Source organism: Lepus europaeus, chromosome 5 (assembly GCF_033115175.1).
Source record: "Lepus europaeus isolate LE1 chromosome 5, mLepTim1.pri, whole genome shotgun sequence".
In the NCBI taxonomy this organism is placed as follows: Eukaryota; Metazoa; Chordata; class Mammalia; order Lagomorpha; family Leporidae; genus Lepus; species Lepus europaeus.
This window is the reverse complement of record NC_084831.1, coordinates 14,564,227-14,592,007: the sequence shown is the minus strand read 5'-3', so window position 1 is coordinate 14,592,007 and position 27,781 is coordinate 14,564,227. Positions and strand designations below refer to the sequence as shown.

At 45.7% G+C, this 27,781-nt stretch overlaps 2 protein-coding genes across 4 annotated transcripts in view; one reads left to right on the top strand and one right to left on the bottom strand.

The window, feature by feature from the left end:
* Positions 1-239: 239 nt before the first annotated feature.
* Positions 240-6,171, bottom strand: LOC133759022 (collagen alpha-1(I) chain-like). The gene is made up of 2 exons (XM_062190037.1): positions 6,099-6,171; positions 240-1,903 (listed from the first exon to the last, which is right to left on the bottom strand). Exons 1-2 carry the CDS (start codon positions 6,169-6,171, stop codon positions 240-242), a joined length of 1,737 nt encoding a protein of 578 aa, XP_062046021.1.
* Positions 695-27,781, top strand: part of HP1BP3 (heterochromatin protein 1 binding protein 3) — a 41,359-nt gene continuing 14,272 nt past the window's right edge. Inside the window, exons 1-8 of one of the 3 annotated variants that reach the window (XM_062190564.1) lie at positions 2,391-2,560; positions 6,397-6,592; positions 7,027-7,126; positions 12,252-12,405; positions 14,899-15,058; positions 16,104-16,247; positions 19,612-19,692; positions 20,398-20,552. In XM_062190564.1, the coding sequence (XP_062046548.1) occupies positions 6,497-6,592; positions 7,027-7,126; positions 12,252-12,405; positions 14,899-15,058; positions 16,104-16,247; positions 19,612-19,692; positions 20,398-20,552 (890 nt within the window). In that variant the 5' untranslated portion in view covers positions 2,391-2,560; positions 6,397-6,496. Of the gene's footprint in view, positions 784-2,390; positions 2,561-6,396; positions 6,593-7,026; positions 7,127-12,251; positions 12,406-14,898; positions 15,059-16,103; positions 16,248-19,611; positions 19,693-20,397; positions 20,553-27,781 lie in introns of those variants that run through there. The other 2 variants (XM_062190566.1, XM_062190565.1) reach the window with 2 other exon arrangements.

Genomic DNA, 27,781 nt, shown 5'->3' with positions numbered 1-27,781 from the left:
CAATGACCCTGGGCGGCGGCAGGTGTCGGCTCCGGCAATTAGGTCCTGGCCACCGGTGTAGCTCTGGGCTCCTGGCCTGGCTGTTGCCGGGATGAGCGGGCACACGGGAGATCTCGGTCTCTCTGCCTTTCAAATAAATAACTGGAAAAAAGAAAAACCCTAGATGTCTGAAATCTAGTACCTTAAAGAACGGAACACGGTGCTCACGCCCTGTCAACCCGACGGCAGCGCGCCAGCCGTCACGTTCCTAGGGACACCCGGGGAGGCGCCTTCGGCGGGGGTGCCGAACCCGAGCCCGGAGACCGCCGAGGGGCCCGGCGCCTGCACGTCGGCGAGCCTCGCTGCTCCCCTGGGGCTCGACCCCCGCCCCCCGGCCCTCCCGCGACCACGCAGCCCCGGGTTCCCGCCGCGCGCAGGGCACAGCCGCGGGGCCACCCCAGGCCTGCGGGGCGCCGCTGCGGGCCGTGCAGCCCCTCCACGCGCGGCGTGCGGCCACCGTGCGCTCGCGCGGGGCCCGGGCCGCGAGCAGGGGACGGCGCCGGGAGCGAGCGCCCCCGCGCGCCCCCGCGCGCCCGGCCGGGGAGCCAGGTCCCGCGCGCTCCAGCCGCGCGCGCGGGGGGCGGGGCCGGGCGGGCGCGCGCGCGGGGCCGCGGGCAGGGGGGCGGGGCGGCAGAGCTCGGCGGCCGGGCCTGGAGGACGGCGGCGCGGAGGCGGCGAGCGGCGGCAGGAGCGGCGCCGGGAGGCCGTGCGGGACGCGGGCGCCAGCCGGGGGGCAGCGCAGAGGTAACGCAGGACGGGGCGGGCGGGCGGGGAGCGGGCGCGGGCTCGCGGGGCCCCGAAGGCGAGTGGCGGAGGCCGCTCGCCCGGGGCGCCGCCGCCGCCACTCCCCGGGAGGAGGGGGCGGGGCGCCCGCGCCCCGGGAGGTGGCGCCTTTTGTCCGCCTGCCCGGGCCGCTCCGCCCCGCTCCCCCGCTGCGACCGAGCCCCCTGCCCCTCGCGTGGACGCCTCCTCCGGGGCCCTCCGGCGCGCGCTCCCGCCCTTGTTTTGTTTGGAGTTGGGGGAGGCGGGGGAGGTCTTCCCTGGCCGTGCGCCCCCCCTGCGTCCCAGCGCGCCTGCGTCGGCGTCCTGCGCCGCGCCCGGATTGGCTGCGCGCGCGCGCATGCGCCGGGGCCGCCGCGGCCCGTCGTCGCCCCGCGCCCTCCCCTCACCCCACGCCCTCCGCGGTCCTCGGAGCCGGTTCGAAAGATGCCGGCGGCGGTGAGTGGCTGCCGCGGGCCCGCCCCCCCGGGTTCTCCGCCCCCGCCGCCGCCATTACGGAGCTCCCAGTGGTGAGTGTGCGGAGCGCCGGGGCGGGCCCCGCGCTGTCGCCTCGCCCGGGCCTGGTCGCGCCCGCCGCCGCCGCCCGCCTCGCGGCCTGCTCGCCGCTGCCGGCCCCGCGCCTCTTTGTTCTGCCGCGTCGGGCCGGCCGCTCGGGGCTTGGCCGCCCCGTGGTCGCCGCGGGGCCGGGGCCGGGGCCTGCGCGCGGGGCGGGTGTGCGGCCCCGGCGGCGACAAGGCCGGGCGCTGGCGGCGGCCCCTGCCCGGCTTGCTGGCGCCAGTGCGGTGCGCGGTGTGTCGCTCGTGGGGTGGGCGCCTGGAGGCCGCGCGGGCGGCGGCTGGCTGGCCGCTGGGTGCCTCGAGGAAGGTCCGGACTCGAGCCGGTCCCGCTGGTCCTGGCGGGGAGGGGCCGCCTAGGGCGCCCGGCTTCACCCCCGGGCCCCGCGGAGGGTCCGTGCACGAGGGGTCAGTGGGACGCGTTCCGCGTGTGCCGTGCTGAGCTAGCAAGCAGGGCTTCCCCCGAGTGCTGGGTAGGGCGCCCGTAACCTGGAGTGCATTGTTACGCTGCTGCTTTTTATAGCGCGTTTCTTACCGTGCAGGAATAAAACTGACGGTTTGGACGTTCGGCTTCCACGGTCCTTTCTTTATTTAAACTGTTTAAGCATTTCCCTTGCCAAAAGCAGATCTTTGCATTGTTAATTTAACATGAAGTTAAAAAAAAAAAAAAACACGAAACCCACCGACGATGACTACGGGGGGACCGCACAGACCACGAGGAAGCGCGGAGTATTTGCTCTTGGCACATTGCGGGACCTGGCTGTTGCCTGCTCCTCTGTGTGGGGAGATGTGTGCCCGGTGCCTGTTCCGGGCCTGAGTCTTCCTCGCTCAGCAGGGAAGGAGCCAGTGCCGCAGGTCTGGGCTGGTGAGTGCTGTTAGCTCTGTCCTGGGTGCTCAGTAGCCCACTAACCTGTGAGGGAAGCTTCTGGCTGAGGCCAGCATGTCTCCTGCCAAAACCAGGTTTTAGTGTTTACCCATTGATGAGGATGCTTAAAATGTTTTTTTTTTTTTTTTAAGATTTATTTTACTTATTTGAAAGGCAGAGTTCGAGCTTCCATCTGTTGGTTCACTCCCCAAATGGCCACAACACCTGGAGCTGGGCCAGACTGAAGTCAGGGGCCTCATCAGAGGCGTCAACTTGGGTGCAGGGGCCCAAGCAGGAGAGCCACCTTCCACTGCTTTTCCAGGTACATTAGCAAGGAGCTGGATCAGAAGTGGAGCAGTGCCTGTATGGAATGCAGGCATCGCAGGTGGCGGCTTTACCCATTATGCCACAGTGCCGGCCTTGAGGATGCTTAAAATTTGTGGAAAAATAGAACTAAAAGTGGTTTATTTTGGTGCAAAAACAATTTAATTCTATGTGTAGCTTTTTCATAATACATATTTTCCATGAATTACAAGAACTTTTTGCACCAAAGTAAAGTTATGCTTTTAATCCCATTTTCTATGAACTTTTTGAAGGATCCTCAGGCTGCATCAGTAGGACATACTACGAGATGTTAGTGTTCATTCAGCTTTGTTTTCCATAAATACTTGTCTTGCACCCACTGTGTGTTCCACACTGTTCTGAGTGGAACTGTGGATTAAAGTCCCGTTCCTTAGAGTGTTTACGTTTCACTGGGAGAGACACAGTAAACAAACACGTGTATATTGAAGTTCAGGTGGTGGTAAGTGCTAAGCACAGGTGGGCAACTTTTTTTTTGGCCAAGGGCCTTGTTGGATATTTATCAGAGCATTTGCAGCCATGCAGACTTATCAGCTTGACAGCCAGCCTGCTGTGGATGGTTGCCTTGGTGGAGGCAGACCACATGGTTTTGCGACCTCTCAGGGCCTGCAGGGTGGCATTCCCCACCTAAGAAACCTACAGATGGATAGTCTTCCCCAGGGGGAAGCCAGTGAGGGCTCCAGGGAAAAAAGGGTTCTGGCTTAAGAGAACAGTGAGTGCAGGCCCCTGGAGACAAGGATGAGAGCACTTTGGAAGGGTCAAGGAGTGTGTGTGTGGAGCCAAGAGAAGCGATGGATGGAGAAGTGGACAGTGAGGTTAGTGGGGTAAGGACTGATTCAGAGGGAGCAGAAACAGGTGTTGTGAGTGGTTTTTGTTTTTGGTGGATGCAGCCAGGAAAATTGGCAAACCAAGTTACTCCACCCTGAGCACACTTTTTATGAGGTCTAATTTAAACTATATTGTTCTTAAGTAAGTCTGGTATCTTTATGGACCATGAACCTATTGATCTGCTGTGTTTTGTTTGTTTTTTAAGATTCTTTTTACTTACTTGAAAGAGTTACAGAGAGGCCTAGGCAGAGAGAGAGGTCATCCATCCGCTGGTTCACTCCCAGTTGGCTGCAACTGCCCGAGCTGCACTGATCCGAAGCCAGGAGCCAGGAGCTTGGAGCTTGGAGCTTCTTCCAGGTCTCCCACGTGGGTGCAAGGGGCCCAAGGACTTGGGCCAACTTCTGCTGCTTTCCCAGGCCACAGCAGAGAGCTGGATTGGAAGTAGAGCAGCCAGGACTTGAACTGGCGCCCACTTTACCCGGTACCCCACAGTATCGGCTACTTTTTTTTAATATTTAAGATTTATATATTTGAAAGAGTGACTGAGAAGGAGGAACAGATCCTCCATCTGCGAGTTCACTCCCCAGATAGCTTCAGCAGCTGGGCTGGGCCAGGTCTAAGCCTGGAGCCAGTAGCTGCATCCCAGCTCCCACATGGGTGTCAGGGACTCAAGTCCTTGAGCCTCATTTTGCTGCTTTCCAGAAGCATTAGCAAGGACCTAGGCTGAAAACGAAGTAGCAGGACTTGAACCGTCCTGAGTTACAGTTCAGCCTGTTGTGCCACAACATCCATTTCTGTGAAAGTGTTTTTTTTTTTTTTTTTTTTTTAAGATATTTTGATTGAGATTTTGTGGGTGGTACTGGTAGCATTTTCAACCTAGATAGTGTTACCATGAATTAGTAAACATGAATTTATCTAATGAATTCATTAGTGGTGTCACTTAACTTTATTGTGGTATTTTACTTCTGTATAGTGTTTGCATGTAAAAAAATCAGATTTGCTAGGATTTTTTTAACTATCAAGAAGAACGTTACTCTATAAGTCCTTGTTGAATGAATAAGCAGGTTTATGTATTCAGATTATCCCAAGATGGACTTTTAGTTTTCACAAACCTAAATAATACTGTTAGATCAACTTGGCTTCCCAGATCATAAACCAGCTGTTTTCGTTTCTTTCTTTTTTTTTTTTTTTTTTTTTAAGATTTATTTATTTTTATTTGAGTTACAGAGTGAGAGGGAAAGACAAAGAGAGATCTTCCATTTGCTGAGAGAGAGAAAACATCTTCCATCTGCTGGTTCATTTCTCAGGTGACTGCAATGGCCAGGGCTGGACCAGCCTGAAGCCAGGAGCCTGGAGTTTCTTCTGGGTCTCTCTGGAGGGGTAGCAGGGTTCCCAAGCACTTAGGCCATCTTCTGCTGCTTTTCCCAGGCCATTAGCAGGAAACTGGATCACAAGTGCAGGAGCCAGAACACAAACTGGCGCCCATATGGGATGCCGACATCACAGGCAGCGGATTTACCCACTGCACTACAATGCCAGCCCCTCATTTCTATATTATGCAATTGTTTTAAAGATTTATATTTTTTTAAAGGCAGAATTAGAGAGGGAGAGACGAGATATCTTCCATCTGCTATTTCACTCCCCAAATGGCTGCAACAGCTGGGGCTGGGCCAGGACGAAATCAGAAGCCTGGGACTCCGTGAAGGTCTTCCACATGCGTGGCAGGGGCCCAAGTACCTGGCACATCTGCTGCTCTCAGGTGCATTAGCAGGGAGCTGGTTCAGAAGTGGAGCAGCAGGGATGTAGGCCCTTGTGTGGTGTCAGTGTCACGGGCTGAGCCTTACCTGCTGGTCCACAACGCTGGCCTCTGTGTCTTACAGTTTCTTGAAGTCATGTGCTACATGACCCTTTCACATTTTTTAAATAGTTCATTTTAAATGTTCATGACTTCCTAATTCCCTGTTGATAATAAATTTCGGTGGGCTATACAATCTTAACTCTTAAGTCTGGAATTGTACTTGGTGTCCATAAAAAGATTTTTGGTGGAAATATGATAGCATTCTCTATGAATTTTTTTGATACTGTCCTAGTTGTTGTCATTTGGAACTATTAACCTGAGAAGTTGAGAGCTCTTAAACTCTTAGGGTTTGAGCTTAAAGGAATTGAATGACTAGTATGTCATTTTCCAACTTTGTTATTTAGCATAGATATCTAAACACATAAATGATCATTTTATTATATTGAGGCATTTTTACTATAAAGTAGTATTGCTTTCCAGATAAATTTTTTGTGTGTGAGGAGGAAGTATTTAATGATCAGAGTAATTTGAGTGACTTACAAGGATTTTATCTTCAAATATTTATGTTCTTATGTACTATTTTTGCTTATATTAAGAATCTGACATAAGTTCTTTGAAGCTTAATTCTATTTTAGTAGGTGGTAGTCTAAGTTTACTTCTCTAGGTCTGCAGGCTCTTAGAATTTCATGTTCTTCAGCAGTATATTTTTGTCTATGTTTTTCCTTAATAGAGAAGAAAAAATTCTCAGAGTTAAGATAACAATTTTCCTGACCCCTTTGAGAACAGTAATAACAGAAGCCTTCTCTCTTTAGTAAATTGATCTCTGACTAATCATTGGACTAACTCATTCTTTAACATTATTCTGTCTTTCTACGTTCCTGGTGGTAGGAGGAGGTGGTGGGGTCAGGTTCGTTCCGAGCGCTCGTGTCCTTGTTGCCTTTGTTCATGTGGAAGCTGCAACCGCTGCTGTGGCTTACGCGTTTGTCTTAGTTGCTGCTTTACATAGTCCCTATTTTGATAGTGGTTTTATCTTTTGGAATAATAACTAAGTCATCTGTCACTTAACTATAAGTTTTATAGTTATCCCCCCCTTTGGATGTATATTGAATGTAGACGTTTTAGTGTAGTTTTGTTCCTGTTAATCTTCACACCAGGTCTTTTCTGTGCTTTAGGTTGACTCTTCACCACACTGAAACCATTAGGAAAAATCCTTGTGGTTAACAGCAGAGGCTTCAGAGTGTAACCTGTACTCGGGCCTAGAAATTATTTTAAATGGCGACTGATACGTCTCAAGGTGAACTCGTCCATCCTAAGGCACTCCCACTTATAGTAGGAGCTCAGCTGATCCACGCGGACAAGTTAGGTGAGGTAGGGGCTGGCGCATTCTTGAAGCTCACTCTCGGATCAATCCCTGCCTTCAGACCTGCTGGGTCTTTCTTGGTACATGTTCCTTTCCCTGCTTTGGGGCATCTAGGTTGTGAATCTGAAATACTGAAATGGACACAAAGTTCTTTTCATCTTCCCTTTCCCCTCAATTCCTGAGAAAACCTCCAACCTTCTAAATTTATTCCAAATCAAGTATAATTATTTGTTTCCACTTGGAATTTTTTCTAAAAATATTTTAAAGAGTTACTTCCTAAAATCCTATTTCACTTAAAAAACTTGTTAAAAGTAATGAGCATCAGATCTTGGAGTCGACTTGAAGAATTCTTCTTCATCTTTGACACCCAGTTAGGCCCCTTGAGAAAGAGAAAAATTTTTTAATTACATGTTTGATTATTGTCATATCTTTTCTTATTTAGAAGGTGGAAGATAGCACCATGCCAATTCGTCGAGCTGTGAATTCTACACGGGAAACTCCTCCCAAAAGCAAGCTTGCTGAAGGGGAGGAAGAAAAGCCAGGTAAAGTAAAGCTGTGTCGGGCCAGCGCTGTGGAGTAACGGGTAAAGCCGCCGCCTGCAGTGCCAGCATCCCATACGTGCACCGGTTCGAGACCAAACTGCTCTACTTCTGATCTAGCTGTCTGCTGTGGCTTAGGAAAGCAGTAGAGTATGGCTCAAGTGCTTGGGCCCCTGCACCCACGTGGGAGACCTGGAAGAAGCTCCTGGCTCCTGGCTTCAGATGGGGCCCAGCTCTGGCCATTGCTGCCATTTGGGGAGTGAACCAGTGGATGAAAGATCTCCCTTTCTCTCTCTCTCTGCCTCTCTAATTCTGCCTTTGAAATAAATGAATAAATTTTTAAAAGTAAAGCCAGGTCACAACTTAAAAAGGCAGAAGTTTTTATTCCAATTTGAAGTGTCCTATAAACTCCTTTGAACATTTTGTTTTTTTAGTAGACACCAATTATGTGTATTTATTTATTGGAAAGGGGGGGAAAAAAAAAAACGGAAAGGCTCCAGTCTACTGGTTCACTCCCCAAATGCCCCCAACAGCTATGGCTGAGCCAGACCAAATGTGGGAGCTGGGAACTCAGTCCAGGTCTCATGGACCTGACTGTTTGAGCCATCATTGCTGCTTCCCAAGCTGAGTGTTGAGAGTGGAGCTGCGTCCCAAATGCGGTCACTCTGATAGGGGATGTGGGCGTTACAAGTGGTGTCTTAGCTCCTAGGCCAAACTGGCACACCACCCCCACCTTAATCGTTCTCTTTTCATGGCTACATGCTTTAGGGGGAATATTTAAAGAGAGAAGTAGTACATTACCGGTATGTCATTGTCAAACCATGTGGGCAAAGTAAGATTTCATCTTCTGTCTGAAGATTTTTGGTTCTTTGAATTAAAAACAGAAAGACGAGGAGGATAGGAATGGTCAAAGCATGTGTTGTCATGGGATGAAGGCTCTGGGGGAACAAAGAATAGGGCCTTTAAGATGGACCATGGGGTCCGGCGCCATGGTGCACTAGGTTAATCCTTCGCCTGTGACGCCAGCATCCCATATGGGTGCTGGTTCTAGTCCCTGTTGTTCCTCTTCCAGTCCAGCTCTCTGCTGTGGCCTGGAAAAGCAGTGGAAGATGGCCCAGGTGCTTGGGCCCCTGCACCCGTGTGGGAGATCAGGAAGAAGCACCTAACTCCTGGCTTCGGATCAGTGCAGCTCTGGCCGTCGCGGCCACTTGGGGAGTGAACCAACAGAGGGAAGACCTTTCTCTCTGTCTCCTCTCTGTTACTGTCTAACTCTGCCTGTCAAATAAATAAATAAAATCTTTAAAAAAAAAAAGATGGACCATGGAAGATTTGCCCAGAAATCATCAGGAGGCATTTAGGGGAACAAATGATCAGCATGCTGATCTGTAACTGAATCTGGTGGGGAAAAGCTTGGCTAGTCAGAGGTGGGAGTGTGAGGAATGCACAGAAACAGAGACCCATCGATCTGAGTGCTAATGCTCCTTTGTGGCCTCTCTGACCGTCTCCTCTTCTTTTCCTTATCTTCAAGACTGTTTCGTTTCTCCCTTGCGTTTTCTCTCAGGTTTGCACCAGGGATTCACATACTGTACTCTCCCTATCTTGGCTGTTAGAACCAAATGTTTGCTGGCAGCAGATTAGGAACAGAAGATGCATGTGCCTTGTTGCCTTTATCTCTTGATACTATAGGACAGACACCATTAAATCAGTCAATATACTTTCTCTAGCTAAGCCTAGATTTTGTTTGAAAATTCTTAGATGAATGTTATTACTGTGTTAAGTATCCTGGCTAAGGCAGTTAGAGAACAAGGAGATCCAAATATTAAAAAAGTAATGGATGCTGGTGAATTGAAGATTGCTTATTGATCTAGCGTTAGGCTAACTGGTGGTTCGTCTGCATCCGTGTTTGTTAAGCTGAAGCCACTAAGTCCTGGAGCATCAGTTTGCAGAATACATGCTGGAGGATTCAGATGTGTAAGATACTAGAAAAGTCAGCCAGAAATTATAAAGGAACAGTGTCACTTAAGAAGTTGTATATTTGCCGGCGCTGCGGCTCAACAGGCTAATCCTCCGCCTTGCGGCGCCAGCACACCGGGTTCTAGTCCCGGTCAGGGCACCGATCCTGTCCCGGTTGCCCCTCTTCCAGGCCAGCTCTCTGCTGTGGCCAGGGAGTGCAGTGGAGGATGGCCCAAGTGCTTGGGCCCTGCACCCCATGGGAGACCAGGAAAAAGCACCTGGCTCCTGCCATCGGATCAGCGCGGTGCGCCGGCAGCAGCGTGCCTACCGCGGCGGCCATTGGAGGGTGAACCAACGGCAAAAGGAAGACCTTTCTCTCTGTCTCTCTTTCACTGTCCACTCTGCCTGTAAAAAAAAAAAAAAAAAAAAAGTTGTATATTTGCTAAGACTTCTATCTTATTTTAGTATTTCATATATGGAAGTAATTAGACTTCACTCATGTGTTTTAAATTTTGTAAATCCTATATTTCACACAGAGGGCAGATGCAATAACCGAATGAGTTGGAAACAGTGTCTTACACATACTTCATACCTGTTGAATGACCTTTTATTGGGTCATAACTCTTGAGCAATTACTCTTTAAAAAAAAAAAAAAACACAGAAAAAAACATTGAAACATTGCTTTTCTGGGGCATGTTGGTGTAATTGGTTAAGCTACCAGCTGCAATGCTGGCATCCCATATGGGTGATGGTTTGAGTCCTGGCTGCTCCACTTCCAAACGAACTCCCTGCTAATGTGCCTGGGAAAGCGGCAGAATATGGTGAACCAGTGGATGGAAGATCTCTCTCTGTATCTCTCCTCATCTCCATGACTCTGCCTTTCAGATAAATACACTCCTAAAAAAAAATTCATTTGAGAGGTAGAGAGAGAGAGAGCACGCTCATCCACTGGTTCACTCCCTAAATGCTCACGACACCTGTGGCTGAGGCTGGAGCCAGGGACTCAGTCCAGGTCTCCTACATGGATGTCAGGGACTCAACCTGTGGTCTCCCAGCGTATGTATCAGGAAGGTAGGTTTGGGACCAGAGACAAGACTAACCGAGGCACTCCAATATGAGGTGCATGCGAGTAGTGTCTTAACCAGTGGGCCAAGTGCCCCCCTCCCTTTTAAAAAAGATGTATTGATTTATTTGAAAGGCAGTATTACAGAGAAAAAGGAAAGATAGAGACATCTTTTTGCTGGTTCACTCTCCAAATGGCCAGGGCTGGGCTGGGCTGAATCAAGGAGCCCAGAACGCTGTCTGGGTCTCATACGTGGGTGACAAAGGTCCAAGTACTGGAGCCACCTTTTGCTTCCTTCCCATGCACATTAACAGGGAGCTAGTTTGGAACCGGAGCATCTGGGTCTCGAACTGGTACCCATATGAGATGCTAGCATTATAGGCGGTGGCTTAAAGCTACTGTGCCACAATACTGTCCCTAGCAATTATTTCTGAGAGGAGAAAATGTGAAGTTAAAGTTTACAGCTGTGTTATAGTAAAACCTAGAAAATAGTTTTGGCTTTTCATTCCTTGATTATTAAAAAATTACTTTATTTGAAGGTAGAAATACAGAGAGAGCTCCCATCCTCTAGTTCACTTTCAAATGCCCCCAACAGCAAAGGGAGGCCAAAACCAGAAATGCTCCAGGTCTCATGGCAAGAACCCACTCACATGAGACATCACTACTGCCTGCTCGGGTCCATATAACCAGAGAGCTGGAGCCAGGAGTCAGACCCAGGCACTCCAGTGTGAGACGTGGGCATCCTATCCAGTGTCTTAACCACTAGGCAAAATGTCCAATGCACATCCTTTTTAGTATAAAGCAATGTATTAAAAAAAATGATGAATAGTAAACTCTTACCCTTGCAGCAGTTGGATCAAGTTGTTAAGGTGAGGAACAGTAAAGGATACATCATGATGAAAATACATCTTACATGTGGAAAACCTAAGTGCATTTATTATCCATATCCCCTGACATTGTTAGGAAGTTCTAGCCCTAATACTTTATGATCTGAACTGTGTGGGAAACAGTTCTAGAAGCAGCAGAATAAACCAGAGGAGGACAGTATAACGTTTGTAACTCAGTGAAGTAAGGATACTGAGACTTGGAGATGGAAGAAAACTAAGATCATCAGTCTAAAAAATTAAATTGGGGCGGGAGTTGTGTTACAGCAGGGTAAGCCTCCACTTGGGACATGTACAGCCCACATTGGAGCGCCTGTTCAAGTCCCAGCTGCTCCATACTTCCAGTACAGTTAGCTGCTGATGCTCCTTTGAGGCAGTAGATGATGGCTCAAGAAGTTGGATCCTACTACCTGTGAGAGGGACCCAGATGGAGCTTCTGACTTCGACTGTGCTGATCATTTGTTGTTTTAAAATATAAAAATAAAAAGTTAAGTTGACTCTAAAACCTTGATTTTGCCTGAATTAGTTATGAGAGGAGTTTGGACCAGGTTAGTCTGTTCAGGTCTCATTGAAGAACATAATCCAGGACAGAATTTGAAAATTATAGTTGACAAATTATAGTTTAGAATTTTAATTTGCTGAGAAACTATAAATTCCGTTAGCATCATATTTATGTCGTTTGGTTATAAGAAAGAAGTGGCTTTATTTTTACTCTTTTTACTTATGTGAAGGCCACAAAGAAGTCCTCATTATTCCAGTAATTCGTTCACACAATGTCAGTGGTCAGACTTTTCAAGCATATGCTTCTGTTTTTTGACCTGTTTTTGCAGCTGTAGTCCTTTCCTTTGATATCACTGCATGTTGCATAGTAGCTGTTCACAGACATGTGAAGAAAAGGGACAGAGAACTTCAGACCTCATCATTCTTCATATTTTTACTCTTGGCCCAATCTTTCTGCCTGAAAAATGCATGCTGATTATTAATCTTTAAAAATTTGTTTGCTGAATTATAAAATGGCTAGTTTCTAAATTATGAGTATCCTGACTGTTGCAGAATGGAGTAATCAGAAGGTTTAGGGTAAGCGTTTCCTGGTTGATCTGCTTTTCTCCCATAATGGTATGGATAAATAATCACTTGATTAGGCAAGATCTCATAGCCATTTGTTCTTCACTACTGACTCGGGCTCTAACATAGCTGCCGACGCACTTCTGCTCACCTGATCTTTTAGAACCAGATATAAGTTCAGAAGAATCCGTCTCTACTGTAGAAGAACAAGAGAATGAAACTCCACCTGCCACATCCAGTGAGGCAGAGCAGCCAAAGGGAGAGCCCGAGAAGGAGGAGAAGGAGGAGAACAAGTCTGCTGAGGAAACCAAAAAGGAGTAAGGAGTTACACCTCTTCCTCTTGGTAACAGACTGTGCAACAGGACTGCAGAGCGGGTTGTTGAACTGTTGTCATGGTCATTTGTGCTAGGTATTTGCTGTTTGGGTTTAGTGCTTTAAACTGTCATTTGAAGAAGGTTTATTAGATAGTTGTATAGTATATTAGAATTTGTAAAAGAACAATAGTTTGAATACTTCATTGTTCTCTTGGCTTTGGAATATGTTCTTATATTTAGAATTCATTGTGGGAATGTCTGATGTTTTAAGCATTGACAAAATTTCAATAAGGAATGAAACTTTTTTTTTTCCTGCTTCTGTGCTAAGGTTTTTATGTGCCGTTATTAGAAAGCATTAGTCTGTATCTAGCCATTGATAGAGTGCTCAAGCTCTGAACGTATTTGAGAAGTACTAATTTGAGGTGATTTTGAGAATCTGAAAGCAGAATTTGCTGTTGATCTGTGTCTGTACAAGGTGCTAACAGTTCTTTTTATTCTCAAAAATTTTTTTAGAATAGCTGATGGTATTCATTCCACTGCTCCATTATTTTTGTTGGTACAGTTAGATATTAACTTTTTAAATAAAAGACTAAGTAATAACTATTTCTTTTAGATAAAATCTGCAGGGAATCCTTTATTGCAATTTCATAGATATAAGTAAGATTTGTGGGATTTTTAATGGCTATAACCATTCTCTCTCTCTTCTCTCTTTTCTCTTTTTGAGAGGCAGAGAGAGAAAGTCAAATATAGTGAGAGATAGAGTACTGGCCTACTCCCCAAATGCTCACAGCAGCTGGGGCTGGGCTGATGTGAAAGCTGAGAGCCAGGGAATTCAATCCAGGTCTTCCAAATGGCTGGCAAGAACCCAAACACTGAAGCTATCGCTGCGCCTGGAAGAGTCTGTATGACCAGGATGATGATGGAGTCAGGAGCCTAAGCGGGGAATCAAACCCAGGCACTCCAGTGGAAGACATGGACATCCTAACTTGGGTCTTAACTGCGAGGCTAAGCACTCACCCTTGTCTTGTCTTCTTAGATGTTTTAATGCATCTGTTCGACGCTTGGAGTGTCGTTACTACTATTTACAATGAAATATATATAATGCTCTGTGACTCACAAAATGATTTTGTTGAGCAAAATCCCAGTCTTTGCCACATCTTTGGAAGTAATTGGTATACGTTATGACTGTTTTACACTTGAAGACTAAAGCGGACATCAGTTGTTAAGTGATATCTTACGTAGCTGTATAGCTAGCTACTAAGTGTTGAAACTCAAACCTAGTTTTCTGGCTCCAGAGTTTGTTTTTTCCATCACACCAGATCACATCTATGGTAGTTGTTCCTGGGTGTGCATTGTAAGTTCTCAGTTTGTGCATCCTGGGAGGCAGCAGATGATGACTCAAGTGCTCGGGAACCTGCCGCCACGTGGGAGACCCAGATAGAGTTCCTGGGTCCTGGCTTCAGCCTGGCCCAGCCCTGGATTTTGCAGGCATCAGGAGAGTGGAGCAGCAGACGGAAAATCTCTTCTCTCTCTTGCTCTCAGTGTGCCTTACATTTAGATGAAAACAAACATTAAAAAAAATAGAGAGCCATAGGTTGATGTGGCACAGTGGGTTAAGCTGCAGCCTGGACTGCCTGCATCCCCTATCGGAGTGGCAGTTTGAGTCCCAGCTACTTCACTTCCTGTGCAGCTCCCTGCTGATGAGCCTGGGAGGCAGTAGATGATGGCTCAAGCACTGGGATCTCTGCCATCCTTCTGGGAGACCTGGATGGAGTTCCTGGTTCCTGGCCTGAGCCCAGCCCAGTCCCAGCTGTTGTAGCCATTTGGGGAGTTAACCAGTGGATGGAAGATCTTTTCGTCTGTTTCTCACTCCATCTTTCAAATAAATAAATCTTAAAAAAAAAACACCTCATTTCTTTTGTATACTAGACCCTCATGCCAGTGCTAATTTATGACTTCTCTCCTTGTACCTGAGAGAAAACATCCTTTTAGTTTATTTATAGTACACAGTTTTTAAAATATATTTTGTAAATTTTTGGTTATCGTACATGTTACCTTGGTGTTTAAGTAAGACAGTTTTTATCCTTCTCTGGTCTTTTCGTCTTTCTGACTATATATAGTTATCCCTCAGTATCCTCGGGTGATTGGTCCCAAGATAACCCCCCCAGCATATATCAAAATCCAAGGATGCTAAAATCCCTTATATAAAATGACATGACATTTACATGTAACCTGTGTCCATCCTCCCATATACTTTAACGTGTCTCTAGGTTACTTTTGGTACCTAACATAGTGTAGACTTTATGTAAGTAACTGTTTTTGCTGTATTGTTTAGAGAATAATGGCAAGGAAGGAAGTATACATGTTCAGTTCAGGTACAGTTTTTTTTTTCTGGAATATTTTTGCTCCTCACTGTGGAACCCCTGGATACAGAGGGCCAACTGTACCTCTTTCTGGAGAATTTATCTTGCATAATAACAATTTTTTGTTTTAAAGTGAGAAAGATCAGTCTAAAGAAAAGGAGAAGAAAGTGAAAAAAACAATACCTTCCTGGGCTACCCTTTCTGCCAGCCAGCTAGCCAGGGCCCAGAAACAAACACCGATGGCTTCCTCCCCACGTCCCAAGATGGATGCAATCCTTACTGAGGCCATTAAGGCAAGTTTTTTATTTCAAGCAGTTCATCTTAGATTTATTCTGTTTATCTGTTGTTATTTGAGAGTGGAGTACTTCTGTCTAGACATCAGAAATTTTGCTCTGCTTCCTGAAGGAGATTCAGATGGAAACCTATTGCGGGGTTCATGTTTTTCTGATGATGTGAGTGCTGTTGATTTTATTTTTAAATTCATCTTTACTGTAACAGGCATTTATAATTTATTTTTGTCATTTATTACTCAGTTTATTGATTACAGATTTTAAGACCGATAAGGTTAACTCATCCAACATTATGTTTAAGGACTGCCTCCTCTCAAGTAACTGTTAATTAACTGAGTAACACTTAGAATTTATGTTTTAAAAAATATCTTTAGATCAGTTTGTAAAGCTGACTAGTAACTGCTAGTGGTTCTCTTTCACACCTGAACTAGAAACACTTTTACAAACCTGCTACTTGGCTCATCATCTCACCATTTCAGACTTGTAGAAAGTGTCTACGTCTGTGGCCACACCACTCTGAATGCTCCCTGTCTCGTCTAATCTCAGAAGCTAAGCAGTGTTGGGCCTGGTTAGCGTTTGGATAGGAAAAAGTGTCATACTACATCATCATTTTAATTTTTAAGGGTATCTCCTAATCTAACATTGCCGTTTTGTATAGATCTTTCTATTTAATTTTGCAATATTTATTTCACTTAGTAAGAAGAGTTAAAACAACTTATTTTAGGGACTGAGTCTTGATTAGGGGCAGAGATCATTTTAACCGAGGCAGTGCCGTGGAAGGGGATATATGTAAGTATGGCTGTCACTCTGAATTCAAGAAAATAGCACTGACATATAAACTGAAAAACAGGTTTTGCCGTCAAACTTGTCCCTTTACTCCTTAGACTTCTCTCACCTCTTTAAGAAAAATGTCTTGGTCCAGTACCTGGTCTATAGTTAGATCTCTATTCCTTGTGTAGCCTGTCTGGAAAAATGTGTCAAGTTCTGTATCTAGTAAAAAACAGCAAGTTTAAGGTAATGTATACGATTTGACAAATCTTTTTTCTAGGCATGCTTCCAGAAGAGTGGTGCATCAGTGGTTGCTATTCGAAAATATATAATCCACAAGTATCCTTCTTTGGAGCTGGAAAGGAGGGGCTATCTTCTTAAACAGGCGTTGAAAAGAGAATTAAATAGAGGAGTCATCAAACAGGTATTACAATTACTGGTAATATAATTTCATCATATATTAGAGTTAAGTGTGTTTAGTAACATTTTGACTTTCTTAATTATTAAAAATAATTTACAGAATAATGAAATACTTTTTAATACAGTTTTATTACCTGAAGCAAGGTTTGAAAAAAACACTGGTGCCACTTGCTTTCTAGAAAGGAGCAATAAGATAATGTTTTTTTCTAGCTTATCGTACTCTTAAATGGATTTCCTTTGGGGGTCATTGGTGTTTGAAATCATTCAGCACTGAAGATGGTAAGGAACCCTGCTATTGCAATAGCAGAAAGGATAATTGCTCTTGTGTTAGGTTTGTTAGCTTTAAAGCAGTTCCTATGACTAGACTTGTTACCCTTATAAATCAGTTTTATAAATAGGTTCACCTTATATGGTTAGTATCTATAAACACTTATTGCCTGTTAGGAGCTTTAGAGACGCCCGAGTGAACTGAGACTAGTCCTAGAACCAGTGTTGATATCAGGCTCAAATCCGTGTCCTCTTGCATGGTTTAGTAAAGCATTGCTTTCAAATCCTAGAATTCTAAGGATAGAATGGATTTTCTTGTCTTATATTCAGCAGTCCAGAATGATGAAATAACTACCAAGATTCCATGGTACAGACAAAAGTTGGTTCTAAGAATCTTGCTGACCACATTCCCAGAGTTGTCTTGTTATTTTTTTAGACCTTTTTTGCACAATTTGATAAGCATAGAATCTGTGTCACTCAGGCATTTAAAATTTAAACACTGCTTAGAACTTTGAACAAGTAATTCCACAATTTAATACTAATTCCCTGTGTCTGCCAGGTGCTTAGGGGTCCATCAGTGAATAAAACAGATTATCGTCATATGGAACTTAAAGTTTAGCTTTCTCAAAATATTATAAAACTGATATATAAACAGACCTTGAAAATGATATTTTATTAAAAGGTCTTACCTAGCCAAAGCTAAAGACCTGTCCTGTAACATTGTGTGTCAGCACAACTTAGGAGGTAGCGTCATATTTTCCTTTATGAAAATGTAGTTTGCAACCTTTTGTTGCCTCTACAGAGTGATCCTCAGGATTTGGTGTGTAAACAGTACACTGGGGGCCTGCTCTGTGGTGCAGCAGGTTAAACTGTCCCCACCTGCAGTGCTGAATCTTGTGAGTGCTGCTGCCAGTCTCGGTTACCCCACTTCCAGTTCAGCTCCCTGCTAACGCACCTGGGAAACAGCAAAAGATGGCCCAAGTGCTTGGGCCCCTGCCACCCATGTGAGAGGTCCTGATGGATTTCCAGGCTCCTGGGTTTGGCCTGGCACAGCCCTGGCTGTTGCGGCCATTTGGAGAATGAACCAGCAGATAGAAGATCGCTCTTGGGCTTGCCCCCCACCCCTGTCTGTCTGTCTCTTCTTTCTCTCACTCTTAACTCTTTCAAGTAAATCTTTTAAAAAAATGAAAGCAAAACAGTAGGCTAAAAGCATTTCAGCTTGGTATAGATAAAACTAAGATGGGGAGGACTTTGATTATTTGTGAATCAATTTAAGTTATGGTGGGGCTGACGCTGTGGCGCAGTAGGTTAAATCCCTGGCCTGAAGTGCTGACATCCCATATGGGCGCCGATTCCAGCTGCTCTTCTTCAGATCCAGCTCTCTGCTATGTCCTGGGATAGCAGTAGAAGATGGCCCAAGTCCTTGGGCCGCTGCACCCACATAGGAGACCTGGAAGACTCTCCTTGCTCCTGGCTTTGGATTGGCGCAGCTCCGGCCTTCACGGCCATCTGAGGAGTGAAGCAGAGGATGGAAGACCTCTCTCTGTCTCTACCTCTCTCTGTAACTCTGTCTTTCAAATAAATAAAATAAATCTTAAAAAAATTAAAGTTATGGTAAGACTTGTATATACCATTGTGTGCAATGTCTACAAAATTAATCAGATAACCGTTCACATAAAGCTTAATAATTTGTCATTGATACAGTGTGGGAAAAGTTGGGGTCTGAGACCTTGTGGCTCTAAACTTTCTCTAAGGTACTATCTGCCTTCCAACATGGGGTTTTCCTGTTTTATTTTATTTTTACTTTTTATTTGTTTTCACTGTTTTATTTGAAAGGTAGAGAGGGATCCAACATCTGCTGGTTCACAACCCAGATACCCACAGGCCAAAAACCAAGAGCCCAAAACTCAGTGCAGGTCTCATGGGTGATAGGGACCAAGTGCTTGAGCCATCATCTGCTACCTCCAGGGTGTGCATTAGCAGAAGCTGGCTAGGAAACAGGAGCCAGGATCAAATCAGGCTCTCTGCTATGGAATTAGGACACCCGAGTGCTATCAGAACTGCACCACGTGCTTGGTCCTTCTTCATTGTCCATTCCTTTCATAGGACATTTTCGCTGTTTTGCATTGTAGTTTTTTTTTTTATAATTTTTGAAAGCTTGTAGTAGACTGTTTAACTTGGTATCATAGTAATGTTCTCCAGTTTAGTAGAATAGAGTTCACTGAGTTATCCAGTATTGAATAGTTAGATGGTTTCCATCTCAAGTCTTCTGACTCCTCATCCATTATTCTTTAAATATTCTTTAAATAGCATTTTACATTAAGTCTTATATCAACATGCCCTATAATTCCTTTAGTCTTGTATAAAGTTACAAATACTGGGGGTTGGCCGGCGCCGTGGCTCACTTGGCTAATCCTCCGCCTGCGGCACCAGCATCCCATATGAGCACCAGGTTCTAGTCCCGGTTGCTCCTCTTCCAGTCCAGCTCTCTGCTGTGGCCCGGGAGGGCAGTGGAGGATGGCCCAAGTGTTTGGGCCCTACACCTGCAAGGGAGACCGAGAGGAAGCACCTGGCTTCTGGCTTCGGATCAGCGCAGCGCTGGCCGTAGCAGCCATTTAGGGAGTGAACCAACGGAAGGAAGACCTTTCTCTCTGTCTCTCACTGTCTATAACTCCACCTATCAAATTTAAAAAAATAAATAAAAATTAAAAATAATTAAATACTGGGGCCTGATAGTGTGGTGTAGCAGATAAAGTTGCTGCCTATGATACCAGCATCCCATATGGATGCCAGTTTGTGTCCTAGTTGCTCCATTTCCAATTCAGCTCCCAGCTAATGGCCTGGGAAAGGCAGCAGTGGGTGGTTCAAGAGTTTGGGCCCCCCCTGCCTACCTGGGAGACCTAGAGGAAGCTCTTGGCTCCTGGCTTCAGCCTGGCCCAGCTCTGGCCTGTGTGGCCATCTGGGGTGTGGTCAGCAGATGGAAGCGTGTGCTCACATGCTCTCTCTCCTTCTCTCTCTAACTCTTTCAAATAAATAAGTCTTTTTAAAAAATTAAAGTTATAAATACAGTAATAATGTAAATAAAAATTAATTTACTGTAGGTAAAAGGAAAAGGTGCATCTGGAAGTTTTGTTGTGGTCCAAAAATCAAGAAAAACACCTCAGAAATCCAGAAACAGAAAGGTAAGAAGTCTGTGCCATGTTTCGAGGACTGTAACACTATTAGGATCACTAAATAGCAATGTTTACTGAGTGTTTACTGTGTGTCTGGCGCTAAGCAAAGTGCAGCTTTTGTACTAACCTGCAGGTGTTATATGTAATCTGTCCAGTGAGTGTAGTAGCCAGGATGCAAATCCTGATATTTCAACCCGGTTAAGCCCATCGACTGAAGTGCTGTATATGTGGATGGATATGTGAATTGTACTGCTTTTTGTGAAATATTTTAAGTTGGAGGTATACAGGACATTTTTACTCAATACTTAACCTAAAATCTATACCCAGAGCCAATTTTTCTTCTCATTTTCTATAAATACTAACACCTTTCATCCTAAGACATACTAACGTCATTTATAATAAAGTGAAATATCTAGTATTTCATTTGTGTTGGCAATTGAAATCATAAATATTCCTTTACACCTTTGTTTTTACAATTCTGAAGATTTTTAAAGTCTACTCCTCTTTTTTCCTTTTCTATATATTCTTTTAACTCTCAACTCGAAATTTTTTTCTCAAAGAAATTGCCGTGCAAGTGACATTACACTGTTGTGGTGTGATGCATTATATGTGGAAAAAAGTGATAGTCTCCTGTCGCCAGTTGGCTGAGTACTCAAACAAGGACGAGAACGCTCTGTATTCTATAATGATCGTAATTTCAATGCTGTTTTTCAGAAGAGGAGCTCTGCAGTAGATCCAGAACCACAAGTAAAGTTGGAAGATGTCCTCCCGCTGGCCTTTACTCGCCTTTGTGAACCGAAAGAAGCTTCTTACAGTCTTATCAGGAAATATGTATCCCAGTATTACCCCAAACTCAGGGTGGACATCAGGTAGGAGCCATGGGCAACTTCTTTTTAACGCATAATGTGTTAATCTTTCAGTCTCTTCTGCACAAGAAAAGAGATTAACTATTCAAGAAGGCTTACTTCTAGCCGAGCTAGGAATAAAACCTTTTGTATGTGATTTGTTTGGGTTTTTGTTTTTGCCACATTATGTTTGCCTTTTCTTATCTTCATATGTAATTTTTTAAACCTAAAGCACATGTTCTTTTTTTTTATTTTTAAAAATGTTTTGTTTACTTATTTAGAGAGAGAGAGCTGTTACCTACACATTCAGTCCCCAGATGTCCACAACAGTCTCAGGCCAAGGGCAGGAGCTGGGAACTCAGTCTGAGTCTTCCACATTTGTGGCAGGAGATCGGTCACTTGAGCCAGTACTTTTTGTCTCCCAGGATCTGCATTAGGGAAGCCAGAGTCAGAAGCTGGAACCATGGCTCCTGGCTTCGGATCAGCGAGATGCGCCGGCCGCGGCAGCCATTAGAGGGTGAACCAATGGCAAAAAGGAAGACATTTCTCTCTGTCTCTCTCTCTCTCACTATCCACTCTGCCTGTCAAAAAAAAAAAAAGAAGCTGGAACCAGTTTAGGATGTGTCTTAACTACTGGACCAAACACCTGGCCCTTCCAAATATTTTTAATATGTGTTTAGTTAAATCCACTGATGTGGAACCCATGGTTGTGGAAGACCTGCTTTTTCCTGCTAGCTGTATGTCTTCTTAGATACTCATCTGTTGTTTACAATTATAACCAAGAACAAAAATACCTCTGGCTTCAATAACTTCTAAATAGAAATAACAATATCTTCAGCATTTAAACATGTAAGACAGAATTCTGACAAAATTTTGGTAGTAATTCATTTGGGTTTTTTTTATTTATTTATTTATTTATTTTTTATTTTTTTAAATTTTTGACAGGCAGAGTGGACAGTGAGAGAGAGAGACAGAGAGAAAGGTCTTCCTTTGCCGTTGGTTCACCCTCTAATGGCCGCCGCGGTAGCGCGCTGCGGCCGGCGCACCGCGCTGTTCCGATGGCAGGAGCCAGGTGCTTCTCCTGGTCTCCCATGGGGTGCAGGGCCCAAAGACTTGGGCCATCCTCCACTGCACTCCCTGGCCACAGCAGAGAGCTGGCCTGGAAGAGGGGCAACCCGGACAGGATCGGTGCCCCGACCGGGACTAGAACCCGGTGTGCCGGCACCGCAAGGCGGAGGATTAGCCTTCATTTGGGTTTTTTGTTTTTTGTTTTTTTTGACAGGCAGTTAGAGAGAAAGGTCTTCCTTCTGTTGATTCACCCCACAAATGGCCGCTACAGCGATCCGAAGCCAGGAGCCAGGTGCTTCCTCCTGGTCTCTCATGCGGGTGCAGGGCCCAAGCACTTGGGCCATCCTCCGCTGCCTTCCCAGGCCACAGCAGAGAGCTGGACTGGAAGAGGAGCAACTGGAACAGAATCCAGCGCCCCAACCGGGACTAGAACCCAGGATGCTGGCGCCGCAGGCGGAGGATTAGCCAATTGAACCGCGGCACCAGCCAATTCATTTGTTTAAAAAAAAGTTACAGGGACAGCGCTGTGGCGTAGCAGGTAAAGCTGTTGCCTGTGGTGCTGGCATCCCATATGGGCGCCGATTTGAGTCCCAGCTGTTCCACTTTTGATTCAGCTCTCTGCTAATGGTCTGGGAAAGCAGTAGAAGATGGCCCAAGTCCTTGGTCCCCTGCATCTGCATGGAGATCCAGAGGAAGCTCCTGGCTCTGGGCTTCGGATCGCTGTAGCCCTGGCCGTTGGGGCCAATTGGGGAGTGAAGCAGAGGATGGAAGACCACCCCCTCTCTCTGCCTCTCCTCTCTCTGTGTAACTCTGACTTTCAAATAAATAAATAAATCTTAAAAAAAAGTTAACCACTCAGCATTTGGACTTAATATTGTCTTATTCTCTCTGGGATTTATGTAGACATATTTGTTTAAATTTGTAGATCAGAGTATAAGGGTTTTTCTTTTTTTTTTTCTTCATTTTATTTGAAAGGCATAGAGACAGAAATCTTCCATCTGCTTATTTCATTCCCAAATACCTATAGTATTTGGCTATGCCAATCTGAAGCCAGGAGCCAGGAGCTTCCTCCGGGTCTCCCATGCAGATGCAGGGGACCAAGGACTTGGGCCATCTTCTACTGCTTTCCCAGACCATTAGCAGAGAGCTGAATGGAAAGTGGAGCAGCCGGGACTCAAAGATTGAGGCAGGCCAAGGCCAGGAGTTCAGAGCTGAGTCTAGGTCTCTTATGTGGGTAGCAGGCACTGAAGTCCTGAGCCATCACTGCTGCCTCCCAGGGTGAGCATTAGCAGGAAGCTGGAATCAGAAGTGGAGCCAGCACTCTTGATAGGGGATTCAGATATCCCGAGCAGTGCCTTAATCCCTGTGCCAAATGCCTACCTGAGTTTGAGGTTATTTTTTCAGTTTTACTTCATTTTGTAACTTATTTGAAATATGGGGAGAGATAGACGTAGGTATTCTGTCTGCTGCTGATTGACTTCCCAAATGCCTGAAACAGCCAGGGTGAGGCCAGGCCAATACTAGGAGCCGAGAACTCAATCTGGGTCTCCTGCATAGGCTGCAAGAGCCAGCTGCTTCGGCCATCACCTGCAGCCACTCGGTGTACACTTGAGCAGAAAGGTCGAATCGGAAGCAGAGCTCTGCTGAAACTTGGGCACTCTGCTATGGGAGGAGGCTGTTTCAGGAGATGTCTTCTGAGCTTTAAATGTGTACATGTGACATATTTGTTGTGGAGACTTTTGGAAAATTGTGTTTAATCCAGCGTTCTTTCTGCAGAAGAGTATTATATTAAATATCAAATATACATTGCCCTGATAGAGTTTAGTTTTTTTAAATGTGTACATGTGACATCTTTGCTGAGGCCTACAACCCAAATCCATGCTTTCAGAAAATCACGTCTGCAGAATGCCCAGTTGAAGAGTGAGCCAAATAGCACAAAAGAGAAGGGAGTCACATAAGCAGAGAATTTGAAATTAATATCCTGGTATATGTATGCTTCTTCTACCCTGAATGTCATGGTGGTAGGCAGACACAACCATGCATTAGAAATGCACTGTATGGGGGCTGGTGCTATGGCATAATAGACTTAAGCATCTACCTCTGGCACCGGTATCCCATATGGGTATCGGTTCATGTCCCAGCTGTGCCTCATTTGCTTTTTTTTTTTTTTTTTTTAAGATTTATTTTATTTATTTGAAAGAGTTATAGACAGAGAGAGAGGTCTTCCATCTGCTGGTTCACTCCCCAGATGACCGCAATAGCTGGAGCTGCACCGATCTGAAGCCAGGAGCTTCTTCCAGGTCTCCCATATGGGTACAGGGGCCCAAAGCCCATTCTCTACTGCTATCCCATGCCATAGCAGAGAGCTGGATCGGAAGAGGAGCAGCCGGGACTAGAACCAGCATCCATATGGGATGCTGATGCTTCAGGACAGGGCTTTAACTCACTGTGCCACAGCACTGGCCCCATTTTCCAATCCAGCTCCCTGATAGCAGCTTGGGAAAGCAGTAGAAAATAGCCCAACTGCTTGGGCCCCTGCCCTCATGTGGAAGATGCTCCTGGCTCCTGGCTTCGGATCTCTCCAGCTCTGGCTGTTGCGGCTATTTGGGTGGAGAGTGAACCAGTGGATGGAAGACCTTTCTCTCTGTCTGCAATTCTACCTCTCACATAAGTAAATAAAATCAAAGACTCTTGTGTCCCATATCAGAGTAGACTTCCTGCATTCAAATCACATCTCTGGATCCTGATTACAGTTTTCTGCTGCTGTAGACCCTGGGATGCAGTGGTGTTGCCCAAGTAATTAGGTTTCTGCTGCCCATGTGTGCGACCTGGATTGAACTGCAGTTCCTGGCTTTGGGCCTAGCTTAGCTCTGTTTGTCGCAGGCATTTCAGGAATGATACGAATTTTCTCTCTACCTGTCTCAAAAATACAAGTAAAAGTTTTAAAAAAAACCAAACCAAAAATCAAAGATTATAAGCAAACTGAACTTATGTAAGGAGAGTGAATCAGAAGGAAAGAACAGAACTGGAGGGAGGGCATGGACTCTGGTCATCAAAAAGTAGAGAATTAAGGGAGCTAAAAATAAAATATGTTTCCATCTTTAAATGCATTATACAGTGCATCTCTTTTTAAAAAAAAAATATTTTATTTATCTATTTGAGAGGCAGAGTTAACCTGCATATTAACTGCTAGGCTAGGCTAAACATCTGCCCCCATATCTAATCTTCTGAAACACTTTGAGTCGTCATCATATGCTGAAACAGAGTTTACCTGGTAATAGATATATGCTAGTGAACCTAAAGACACCTTTCTCGTAACCTTTCAAATAGTTATTTTTTTCCTTTGAAACGCTTTCCCTTTATTTTGTTAAACTGTATGGATTTCCTTAGTTCTGATTAAAGTGGAGTCCTGTCATACACACATTTAGTATGAAAGTTCAGGCCGGCGCTGCAGCTCAATAGGCTAATCCTCCGCCTTGGGGTGCCGGCACACCGGGTTCTAGTCCCAGTCAGGGCGCCGGATTCTGTCCCGGTTGCCCCCTCTTCCATTCCAGCTCTCTGCTGTAGCCAAGGAGTGCAGTGGAAGATGGCCCAAGTGCTTGGGCCCTGCACCCCATGGGAGACCAGGAGAAGCACCTGGCTCCTGCCTTCGGATCAGCGCGGTGCGCCGGCCACAGCATGCTGGCTGCGGTGGCCATTGGAGGGTGAACCAACGGAAAGGAAGACCTTTCTCTCTGTCTCTCTCTCTCACTGTCCACTCTGCCTGTCAAAAAAAAGAAAGAAAGTTCAACCATACTTGCTTCACCAACAGAAGAGTGGGAAAAATGCAGGATTTTTTTTTTTTTTTTTGATACATTTTTAAAGTCTGAGTAGTGTAGCCTTGCTGTCTATAATTTCCTTGGGAGACGGTGATGATGGCTCAAGTGATTAGGTTCTGCATAGTGGAAAGAGCCCTTACTGCCCCCCCCCCCTTTTTCTGGAACACAGTGTAACAAATGGGGATAGATACAGAAGTCCATCTTCCATCTGCTAGTTCACTCCAAATGCCCACAACAGCCAGCGCTAGGCCAGGCCAAAGCCACAAGCTAGGAATTCCATCCATTTCCCATGTTGATGGTGGGGACCCACGTACTTGGCCATTGTTTGCTGCCTTACCAGATGCATCATCAGAAAGCTAGATTAGAAATGGAGTAGCTGAGACTCAGACCACCTCTCCAATATGTGAGATACTGGTGTCCCAAGCCATGGTTTAACCCCCTGTACCACAACACCTGCCCCTTTCCTAATTTTTTAAAATTTTATTTTGAAAAATTTCAAACATAAAAAAGTAGAAATTGCCATTGCAGCCATTTGGGGAGTGAACCAGTAGATTGAAGACCTCTTTCTCTCCATCTCTTCCTCTCTCTGTGTAATTGTGACTTTCAAATAAATAAATCTTTAAAAATAAAAAAAAAACTATAAATAGTTTTAAAAAATTCACAAAGGAAGAGACAGGTTTTAGTTGGTTTACACCAACTAAATGCAATGTGTTAGCCCCGTTAGGATACTGGCTAAAGGAAAAAACTCTTAACTATAAAGTTATTTTGGGTACAGCTGTATGAGCCACAGTGCCGGCCCCTGTTTTAATTTTTTTAAAGATTTTACTTATTTATTTGAGAGAGAGATTTCAGAGAGAAGGAGGGAGAGAAAGATCTTTGATCTACTGGTTCACTCCCCAAATGGCCACAGTGGTTGGAGCTGCACTGATCCCAAGTCAGGAGCCAGGAGCTTCTTCTGGGTCTGCCACAGGTGTGCAGGGGCCCAAGCACTTGGGCTGTCTTCCACTGCTTTCCCAGGCTGTAAGCAGAGAGCTGGATTGGAAGAGGAGCAGCCAGGACTTGAACTCGTGCCTATATGGGATGCTGGCACTGCAGGCAGAGGCTTAGCCTACTATACCACAGCTCTGGCCCTTTATTTTTTTGTTTTATAAAGCATTTGTTTATTTGAAAGAGGGAGAGGGGAGAGAGATCTTCCATCCACTGGTTCACTCCCCATATGGCTCCGATGGCTAGAGCTGGGTCAGACCAAGCCAAGAGCCTCTTCCAGGTCTCCCACGTGAGTTCAGTGGCCCAAGGACCTGGTCCATCCTCTTCTACCTTTCCAGGTGCACCAGCAGGGAGCTGAATCGAAGCGGAGCAGCCAAGACTCAAACCAGGGCCCATATGGGATGGGCTGGCTAAACTGCAGATGGCAGTTTAACCTGCTGCACCACAGCACTAGCCCCCATACTACATGTTTTACTGAATTTTTTTAGTTGTTTTTCTATCCCATTAGAAGATCAAATTCCTGGGGCCGCCGCCTGCAGTGTCGGCATCCCATATGGGTGCCAGTTCTATTCCCGGCTGCTCCGCTTCCAATCCAGCTCTCTGCTATGGCCTGGGAAAGCAAAGGAGGATGGCCCAAGTCCTTGGGGCCCCTGCACCCACATGAGAGACCCAGAGGATGCTCCTGGCTCCTGACTTCGGATTGACACAGCTCCGGCTGTTGCAGCCATCTGGGGAGTGGACCAGCAGATGGAAGACCTCTCTCTCTCTCTGCCTCTGCCTCTCTGTGACTCTGCCTTTCAAATAAATGAATAAATTTTTTTGAAAAAATCAGATTCCTGAAGGCCAGTATTTATTTTATTTATATCATTCACTGCTCTTTCCTCAGAGCCTCACACGTAGTAGATACTTGATAAATACAAGTTGGGGCGTGTGTTGTGGTATAGCTGATAAAAGCTACTACCACTACTAGCATCCTACATAGGTGCCAGTTCGAGACCCGGCTGCTTCACTTATGATCCAGCTGCCTGCTAATGTGTGCCTGGGAAAGCAACGAAAGATGGCCCAAGTGTTTGGGGCCCTACACACCATCTTGGAGACCCAGAAGAAGCTCCTGACTCCTGGCTTCAGCCTGGCCCAGCCGTGGCCATTATAGCCATTTGCAGAGTGAGCCAGTGGATCGAAGACCTCTCTGTCTCCTCCTTTCTCTAACTCTGCCTTTCAAGTAAATAATAAATATATGAGTTGAATGAATGAAAGACATGTAAGTAGATGTCTGGATCACTCCACTTGAGGAACACGTGTCCCATGTGAGATAAGAATTGAGTTTGTGAAGCTGACATTGTGGCATAGTGGTTACCCACTGCCTGCCAAGCCAGTGTC

What these genes read in the sequence shown, in the direction of transcription:
- LOC133759022 (XM_062190037.1), bottom strand. Translation starts at nt 6,171, where the DNA reads ATGAACAAAGGCAACAAGGACACGAGCGCTCGGAACGAACCTGACCCC. An exon ending in CTCCTCCTACCACCAGGAAC is followed by an intron (nt 1,904 to 6,098) that starts GTAGAAAGACAG and finishes CTGCACGGTAAG; the next exon opens with AAACGCGCTATAAAAAGCAG.